The sequence below is a fragment of the Solanum lycopersicum genome, chromosome 9, assembly GCF_036512215.1.
Source record: "Solanum lycopersicum chromosome 9, SLM_r2.1".
NCBI lineage: Eukaryota > Viridiplantae > Streptophyta > Magnoliopsida > Solanales > Solanaceae > Solanum > Solanum lycopersicum.
This window is the reverse complement of record NC_090808.1, coordinates 46,008,831-46,018,808: the sequence shown is the minus strand read 5'-3', so window position 1 is coordinate 46,018,808 and position 9,978 is coordinate 46,008,831. Positions and strand designations below refer to the sequence as shown.

Below are 9,978 nucleotides of genomic sequence, written 5' to 3'. Positions count from 1 at the left end.
TACCTTCATAGATGATTTCAGCAGGAAGGTATGGGCTTACTTCTTAAATCATAAGTCAGATGTGTTTGCAACTTTCAAGAAGTGGAAAGCTGAAGTTGAGAATCATACCGGTTTGAAAGTCAAATGCCTAAGGTCTGACAATGGAGGAAAGTATGACAAATCATAGTTCAAGGCATTCTGTGCATCTGAGGAAATCAGATTTATGAGAACAGTTCCTGGTAAGGCAAGGCAGAATGGAATTGCTGAGAGGATGAACAGAATATTGAATGAGCGTGCAAGGAGTATGAGGATACATTGTAGGTTGCCCAAAACACTTTGGGATGATGCTGTAAGCATAGCAGCATATTTGATCAACAGGGGACCATCAGTTCCTTTAGGGTTCAAGATTCCAGAGAAGGTGTGGACAGGAAAAGAACTCAAGTACTCACACTTGAGGACTTTTGGTTGCACTGCTTATGTTCATGTTGATCCAGAAAAGAGAGACAAGCTTGATGTCAAGGCTGTGAAGTGTTACTTCATAGGTTATGGTTCTAATTTGCTTTGTTACAGGTTTTGGTATGACAAGAACATAAAGATCCTAAGACATTGTGACGTGACATTTGATGAGTCTGTCATGTACAAACACAGAGAGCAGAAGGTTCTAGAGATTACAAAACAAGTGGGAGTTGAGGTTGAGTTGGAGAAGAGTAACCCCAGAGATGTCGAAGCAGATACTCAACCAACTCCTACTGAAGAATCTGAAGTGGAGCATGTTACACCTGAGCAAGTGTTAAGGAGATCATCCAGAACCATCAGGTCACCAGATAGGTATTCACCTTAATTACACTATCTATTGCTGACTGATGAGGGGGAACCAGAGTCTTTTGATGAAGCCCTACAGGTGGAGGATTCGATCAAGTGGGAGCAAGCCATGGATGATGAGATGAGGTCACTTGAGAAGAATGACACATGGGTGTTGACTGAGTTACCTGCAGGGAAGAGAGCTTTGCTGAACAAGTGGGTGTTCAGAATCAAGACTAAACCAGATGGCAAAAGAAGGTTCAAGGCTCGTTTAGTGGCTAAAGGATATTTACAAAGGAAAGGTATTGATTATGCTGAAATATTCTCTCATGTTGTGAAGTTAACCTCTATTCGAATTCTGTTGAGTATTGTTTCTTCGGAGAATTTCCATCTAGAGCAAATGGATGTAAAAACAATATTTTTACATGGAGATCTAGACACAGAGATCTATATGAAACAACAGGAAGGATTTGTGGTTCCAGGCAAGGAACACAGGGTATGAAAGCTCACCAGGAGCTTTTATGGACTAAATAAAGCACCAAGACAGTGGTACAAGAAGTTTGACTCCTTCATGACCAAGAGTTTATTTTGCAAAGCTGAAAAGGATCTGTGTTGTTACTTCAAGAAATACATTGATTCATATGTCTTTCTACTCTTGTATGTGGATGATATGTTGATTGCAGGATCTAGTATGAGGGAGATTAACAATCTGAAGACAAGGTTGTTTGCAGCGTTTGAGATGAAAGATTTGGGTCCAGCGGAGCAGATTTTGGGGATGAGGATTTCTCATAATAGATCTGTTTGCACTTTAAATCTATCTCAGGAGTTGTACATTGAGAAGGTGTTGAGCAGATTTTAGGGTTAATGATGCTAAATCCAGGACTACTCCATTGGCAAATAACTTTAAATTGTCAAAGGAGCAGTCACCCAAGACAGTCGAGGAGCGTGATCATATGACACTTGTTCCATATGCTTCAGCAGTTGGGAGTTTGATGTATGATATGGTCTGCACTAGACCTGATATAGCACATGCAGTGGGAGTTGTTAGCAGGTACATGGCAAACCCGGGGAAAAAGCATTGGGAAGCTGTGAAGTGGCTTCTGAGATATCTGAGAGGTACATCCAGTACTTCACTCTGTTTTGGAAAAAGCAAAGTGACTCTACAGGGTTTTGTGGATGCTGATCTTGGTGGGGATGTTAACTCGATCAAGAGTACATCCAGGTACATTTACACCATAGGTGGAACAGCAGTGAGATGGATGTCCAGGTTTCAAAAGAGTATTTCTCTTTCATCTACTGAAGCTGAGTATGTGGCAATAGCTGAAGCTGGAAAAGAGATGATATGGCTGGCAGATTATCTGGAGAAATTGGGCAAGAAGCAGAGCGAGAAGATTCTTTACTCAGATAGCCAAAGTTCCAGTTGGTGAAAAATCCAGTCTATCATTCGAAGACAAAGCACATTAGAAGGCGGTACCATTTGACTCGCAGGACAGTAGAGGATGATGATATGTGCTTGGAGAAGATTGATGGTGCAAAGAACCCGGCAGACATGTTGACGAAATGTGTTTATGTTGGGAAACTTGGTTTATGCAAAATCTTGGTTGGTCTTCTGTAGTTGTTGCTACAGATGTTGCGGTGCGGTAAAGATGTTGATGATGAAGAGATTTTTTTGAGAATGTACTTTTTAGATGACTGAATCACTCTCCAAGTGGGAGAATTGTTAGGTTGTGGAGCCTGATTAATATATATAACTGTTTACGCGATTAATATATTGTACTATTTATTCTCCATTTATTCTCTGTAGCCAAAAATACTCTGATTTATTAATATAAATATACCCCATCGCTGTGGAAGTTTACTCACAGGGTGTTTCCACGAAATATTGGTTTCTCTCTTTCTCTCTCCAGATCTCTCATCTTTTTCTCTTTAAAGTTCTTTTGTTCTTTATTCATCAAGTGTGTGCGTGTGGATTCGATCCTAACATTAAACACTTAAAATTTTCATAACATGTGTCTATTATGCACAAAATATTGATATAGCAAATCAAGTGTATCTCACGGTCTAGTAGCACGTAAACTTTACTTTTTTTGGTCCTAATTATTAACTAAAATAACTAAAAATATTTTTTATTTAAAATAATGTTTTTAACTCATAAAGAAAGCAACCCCACCCACCCCACCCCCACCCTACTCTTGTAGGCTATATCAATAGTCATCTTCTTCTTCACCCATTTTAAGTTTTTCAAACTATTTTTTTTTCATTTTTTTCACTTTTTATAAATGAAATTGAATATGCTAATAGAATTTGCAACAAGAAAAAAATGGAACATCGAAATGATAAAATAATTTTTGTCCATCTTTATTTTCAGTCAAATCAACAAACATTTTCAATCATTTATTTAAAATGATATCAAAACATTTAATATAATTCATTTGAATCCTCTTGATTTCTCTTTATTGTCGATTTTGAAATAATTTATCAACGTCGATTTTTTTTTCATAAAAATTTGAATAATCAATCCATTAATTAATCGTGCTTCATAATTTTTTCACTATTTACATTAGACTTGATTTCAATAGCTTGTAGTTTATTATAAAAAGAAAAAATTAATCATTTCAAAGGAATAGAAAATGACAAGTAACTATGGATGAAGAAGAAGAAGATAAGATAAATGAGTAGGTGGATGGATTCGAGGAGCGGGTGGGGGAGATTTTTTTTTCTTCTTTTTGTTATCGCTGAAAAATCGGATTTTTTTTGTTGAAATCAGGATGGCCGGTGAAGTGAAGAAGAAGAAAGGTGGGTGGGTGGGGATGGGGGTTTTTATTTTTTCCTCCTTTTTGCTAATTAATTTTTTTGATTTTTAATGGTTGGAGTTTTTATTTTCTTAAAAAAAAATATTCATTAGATTAGGTCCATGGCCACATGCTGCAGTTTTATTGGTTGTTTTATAACGATTGTGTTTGTGCATTACACACACCTCATTTTAAAAGCTTATTATCATTTTGTGTTTAATAAGTATATATTTGTTAATATCAAAGTGTCTAATAGGTATTAGCCTTAGTTGAGGTGTTTAAATGAATTATGTGGACAACTTTAGGGGGCCACAGATGACTTAAGCCAAAAAGTGAATATTGACTCGTTCGCGTGTCATGTGGATCGCTTGAAATTATATAATTTTTATAGTTGCGTCAATGAGATGGTCACATGTGTTTTACAGTCACATAATACATTTGGTGAATGTTCATACCATGAATGTTATCTTATGCACGTACCCGCTCTTGGTGCTTAATGTATCAATTAAATAAAGAGGAATTTTCGCGTACAACCACTCAAAAATAGCTTAACTACTCTCCATATTTATTTTTTGATAATTACATTTTGTAACTACATGTTATAGAGAGGAGAGAGGAGAGCGAGAGACGGTAAAGAGTGGGAGAGAGATGAATTGTATATGTATACTGGTTAGATAATTGTATATTATACATATGTATTTGTATATATGGGGATAAAGATTGAGAGAGGCGAGCCAAATTGGGAGAGGGAGGAGAGAGACGAGCGATATTGGGAAAGAGATGAGCGAGAGAGGACAGAGAGTGGAAAAGAGGTGAATTATATAGGTACATAAGTTATATAATTGTAGATTATACATATGTATTTGTATATATGGAAAGAGAGATTGGGAAAGAGAGTAGAGAGGCGATCGAGATTGGAAGAGGGAGGAGAGAGGACAAGAAGTGGGAGAGAGGTGAATCGTATATGTGATATCGGTTAGATAATAGTATACATACATATGTATTGTATACTATGACGAATTATACATATACAAATGTGGTGAATTATACAAACTCGAAGTCAGCCCACATAATTAATGTATAATGTTAGTCGCGAGTGATAGTTATATCAAACTATAGCTATGTTGAGTAATTAAATAGTATAAGTTTGTTTAACCGCTCCCTTAAAAGTCTTCAATTCATGGAATTGAAAAGAAACTTTGTAAACTATAAAATGGATCATTCTCATATGATAAAAAGGCAACTATGATACTTTAAGACGTTTAAAAAGGATAATCTCCACGTTCTACTATCCATATCTCTTATCTTTATATCTTGTTTATATTGCTCATATTTCTTAACAATATGGAGTTTTAAGTTATGAATTTGTTATCATCAAAAAGAGAAATTGTTGAGCTAAGTGTCATGAACTAGGGAGTTACATGATAGGAAAAATCACGTGGTAGAGAGCAATATGCTAGGCCAATAGTATAGTGTTGATGAATATCAAATTATTAGCAAAACATGACAAACATATGCTCTACCGGATATGAAACATGTCTCAAATAAGATTTGTAGTGGTTATGACAAAGAATTACTTAAGAAATAGTTCCTTAAGATACTATAGAATATCTTATCAAGAAAACAAAGTTAATACCTCATATGGTCACTCAACAATGCAATCTTCTCTCAGAAAGTCACTCGACTTTCAATTTTCACTCAAAAGTCACTCAACTTTGAATTTTAACTCAAAAATCACTCAACTATTCACTCTTTCCTCAGAAAATCACTCAATCTGTTAAATTATTTTTTTAACTAAAATTTGTTGATATTAATTATTTATATAACAAATAAAAAAAATTTAAAAATAAAAATACCATTTAAACCATTCAGTGATCCACCCACGTAAGCCGACCCATTAAAAAACATGATATGACCCATTTTATTTTGTCTTTAATCCTAATTCAAGGTTTAAAGAGAGGGATTAATTTAGGATTAAAGATAAAATAAAATGGGTCATGTCATATTTTTAATGGGTCGGGTTAGGTGGGTGGATCACTAAATGATTTAATTTATTTTTTAACATTTTTGGTTTGTTATATAAATAATTAATATCAATAAATTTTAATTAAAAAATAATTTAATAGATTGAGTGACTTTCTGAGGAAAGAGTGGATAGTTGAGTGACTTTTGAATTAAAATTCAAAGTTGAGTGACTTTCTGTGAAAGAAGTGCATAGTTGAGTGACTATTGAGTGAAAATTGAAAGTTGAATGACTTTCTGAGAGAAGAGTGCATAATTGAGTGACCATCTGAGGTATTAACTCCAAGAAAACACTTGTGAGAAGTGAAAAAAACAAGTCCTTCATAGTAGAGTGAAAGAAGATTGTTGATCGAGGCAAAAAAGATTTCAAGTGCATCAAAAAATTTCTTGAGGAGTTTTGATTACCCCTACTACAATTAAAAAAAAAGAATTTAATTATTATATCCGTCCACTTTTAGTTGTTATAGTTTCTTTTTTTTAGAGTTAAATTATAAAATTTTGACTAATATTTTATCGTATATATACTTTTTCGTCATACTAATATGCAAAATATTACAATTTATATTACTTTTCATATAATTTTTTAATATCTAAATCTTTATTTTAAAATATCAAATTAGTATAACGTAATTAAAAATTAATTAGATTGAATTTTTTAAAACGCAACATGATAGTTAACACAAGTGAACGGAAGGAGTAGAAAGAAAGAGAATAAGAGCAGTGTCTTATCAGAAAAGTTTCTTTAATTTAAGCGAGAACCAACGAGCAAATATAAAAGAATTCATTCATTCCAGAATATATTCATAACAAATCGTATTGTTATTTGTCGAGTTCAATTATTTGAATTTAGTTATAACTTTTACATTTCTAATGCTTTGTATAGGAGTTGTTTAAAATGTAAAAAAATTTCTTGACCGGGTAAAGTCATAAAAGAAATTGACGTACAATTAGAAAGTATTATAAAAGGAGAAACATGGTATACTGGTTAATTTCAAAATTATGAAGTTATAACTTTAAATAGAAACTCAATTTTAGTGATAATTTGACTGAGAAATCCTATGAGATAAGACGCGTGCTTTCGAGAACTAAGTTTTTCCTCTTACTTTTTTTCTAAAAAAAAAGATCGACTTAATTGTTGTACCATTATTACAGTTTTGCTCTCTATTACTTGTTCACATTTAAATTGATATATTTATTATGAAAATAATGTTTAACATAATAAATTTATCATTTTATACCTTTAAATTACGAAGTAAATGAATTAAAGAATATAAAAGGTTTTATTTTTTAAATATTAATTAAAAATTTTAAAATCCAAACGCATAAATTGTATGTTTAGAAAAATTTAGTGTGAGAATCAGTTTTTGTGATCCTCTTTAAGTGAAATTGGTACATTACATAGTACTCTTTATCTTTTAGTTAAGTAAAATTACTTTAATGCATATCGTAAATTTTATAATTCTCACATTAATATAATATGATATAAGATTTAAGAAATCAAATAAATAATTAAATTTACAACTATAAAAACATATTGAAATAAGTCAAAGATTTCAAAGAATATTGAAAATTTTAAAGTTCTATAAGTGAAAATTTTGAAATTCAAAAAAAAATAAAATATATATATATATGCATGAAAATATAATGTGGTCAAATTTATTAATTAAAATATTTGGAAAATTGAAGTTGAAAAAAACTAAACATGTAAAAGAAAGAGGTAGAAAAGAAGAAAGAGAAAGCGGTGAGGAAAGCAGAAAGAGTGGATGCTGACGAGTCCATCATAAGACTCTTCCGCGTAGCTGCCAGCTGTCCGGCCACGGATTCCCCTGATATGGACCCCACTTACATACATATACACACACACTTAGTAGATGACATAACCCCCCAAAATCCCCAAATATCTATTCTTACGATATACTCCTCCCTCTCCCTCTCCCTCTCCCTCTCTTCTGTATGTATGTATATGTAGAGAAAGAAAGAACAGTTGAGTGTTGTGTGTTGTGGCGATGAAAATGTTACATTTCTGAAATGTTGTTTTGCTTGTAAAGGATAGATCTATTTCATTGATTTTTGTTATTTCAATGGCGAAAACGGATGTTGTTGAAGGAGATCCACTTACCGTTAAAGAGATAGAGTTGAAAAGAGAGTTGCAGAGATTGGTTAAGGCGATTTTGTCTCAAGAGGAGATTAATGTTGATGCTATTGATAAAACCCAGCAAATCCTCCTTGATTTGAAGGAATTAAAGATTAAACGATCTCCATCCTCTCTCGATCTTCCTTTTCCTGACGAATTTCGATGTCCACTTTCTAAACAACTTATGACAGATCCTGTTATGCTTGCTTCCGGTCAGGTTAGTACATTCATCACCACATTTTAAAAAAAAAATAAAAATTGTTCGGTGTGTTTGATTGATTGATTTGTAAAAGTTTGTGGAATTATGGGGGTTTGGTAGATTGAACTTGGAAGGGGGTGATTCCTTTTCAATTTTGCTAATGAACTGGGGAGTTGTACATGGGTTACCGTTAATTACTTGATATCTGCTTTAGTTGTGTTGTTATGAGTGTCATGAGTATTAATCTTTCTTTCCGATTTATAGAGTTCTTATTGAGCGCATGTACATCCTGTTGAGCGTGTTTTGTAATTTTCAACATTCAACTACTGCTATATCTGTGTTTTGGTTCAGTTTCTTCTTACAGTTGTTGGTTGTATATTTGCTGATATATTATGGGAATATTTGCAGACTTATGACAGACCCTTCATTCAGAAATGGTTAAAAGCTGGGAATAGGACGTGCCCTCAAACACAACAAGTACTTTCACATACAATTCTTACACCTAATCACTTGATTCGGAATATGATATCGCAATGGTGTAAAAATAATGGGATTCAAATGCCAGACTCTGTTCAGTATTTGAATGATGAAGGGTTGACTGAAGCTGACCGTGATTTGTTCTTGTCGTTGCTTGAGAAGATGTCTTCAACCTTATCTGATCAAAAAGTTGCTGCAAGAGAATTACGTTTGTTGACGAAGAAAATGCCTTCATTTCGGTCACTATTTGGAGAATCTGCAGATGCAATTCCTCAACTTGTTCGTCCCCTATCTCAAAGCAACAGCAATGTTAATCCAAATCTTCAGGAAGACATAATCACAACACTTTTGAATCTGTCCATCCATGACAACAATAAGAAGCTTGTCGCGGAGACTCCAAAAGTTATTCCACTTCTTGTGGAGGCATTAAGATCAGGAACGATTGAAACAAGGAGCAATGCAGCAGCTGCCCTTTTCACCCTATCTGCCCTTGATTCTAATAAAGAGCTTATCGGAAAATCTGGTGCCCTTAAACCACTGGTTGAACTTCTAGATGAAGGGAACCCAGTCGCAATGAAGGATGTTGCATCAGCTCTTTTTAGTCTTTGCATTATTCAGGACAATAAGGCGAGAGCGGTTAGAGATGGTGCTGTGAGGGCTATCCTGAAAAAGATAATGAGTAACGTGCATGTCGATGAGTTGCTAGCTATACTAGCTATGCTATCAAATAATCAAAAGGCAGTGGAGGAGATGGGTGACCTTGGGGCGGTTACATGTTTGCTTAATATAATAAGGGAGACCTCGTGTGGTCGCAGCAAGGAGAATTGTATTGCAGTCCTTTATACAATCTGTTACAGTGATCGAACCAAGTGGAAGACATTAAGGGATGAGGAGAAAACGTATGGGACAATCTCTCAACTTGCTCAAAATGGTACAGCAAGAGCCAAGAGGAAGGCTAATGGTATTCTAGACAGACTGAACAGGGCTATCAATCTTACTCATACTGCATAAAAGAAGCGAGCAGGCAGTTTGAAGAACAAAATGTGTAAATTCTGGTCTTTCCTTTCATAAAAAAGTATTTGAGGCATGTTGTGGTTCGCTTGCAACCTTACATTCTGTACATTCTATCTGAGATTTACAACCGATTGTGAATAATTTATTATGAAGTAGTTCTCGTAAAAGTGGTGTTTTGCTCTTTTAGTTGGATTGATTGCTATTACGTGGCACATGGTTCGCCTACTCTATGTTATAGGGTGCGTGTTGAATTCTTTCTTCACACACAGGTGTAGGGTGATTGATAGAAATTTTGTCAAGTAATGAAATAATTGTTGCACATGGGTTTTGTGTATTAGTTTGAACATGTGAGGTGAGGTAGAAGGTGGGGTTGCTGTGATTTGTCTGCTAGGAAGAGTGTGATATATTTGTAGTGTGAAGGGGCATATATAATTCTTTTCTCTTTAGCTATGGTAAGTAAAGGTCCACTGGCCACATGGCTGGAGTGGGAGTGGGAGTGGGAGATGAACAAAAACAAAAAGGTCGATTCCTCCCTATGTATTACACCTCTTTGGTGATGC

At 34.3% G+C, this 9,978-nt stretch overlaps 1 protein-coding gene across 1 annotated transcript; it reads left to right on the top strand.

Annotated features, from left to right (window-relative positions):
* The first annotated feature begins 7,268 nt into the window (after window positions 1-7,268).
* On the top strand, window positions 7,269-9,585 carry LOC101262653 (U-box domain-containing protein 9). Its single transcript, XM_004246990.5, has 2 exons — window positions 7,269-7,945; window positions 8,336-9,585. Exons 1-2 carry the CDS (start codon window positions 7,676-7,678, stop codon window positions 9,413-9,415), a joined length of 1,350 nt encoding a protein of 449 aa, XP_004247038.1. The 5' UTR covers window positions 7,269-7,675; the 3' UTR covers window positions 9,416-9,585.
* Window positions 9,586-9,978: the final 393 nt, after the last annotated feature.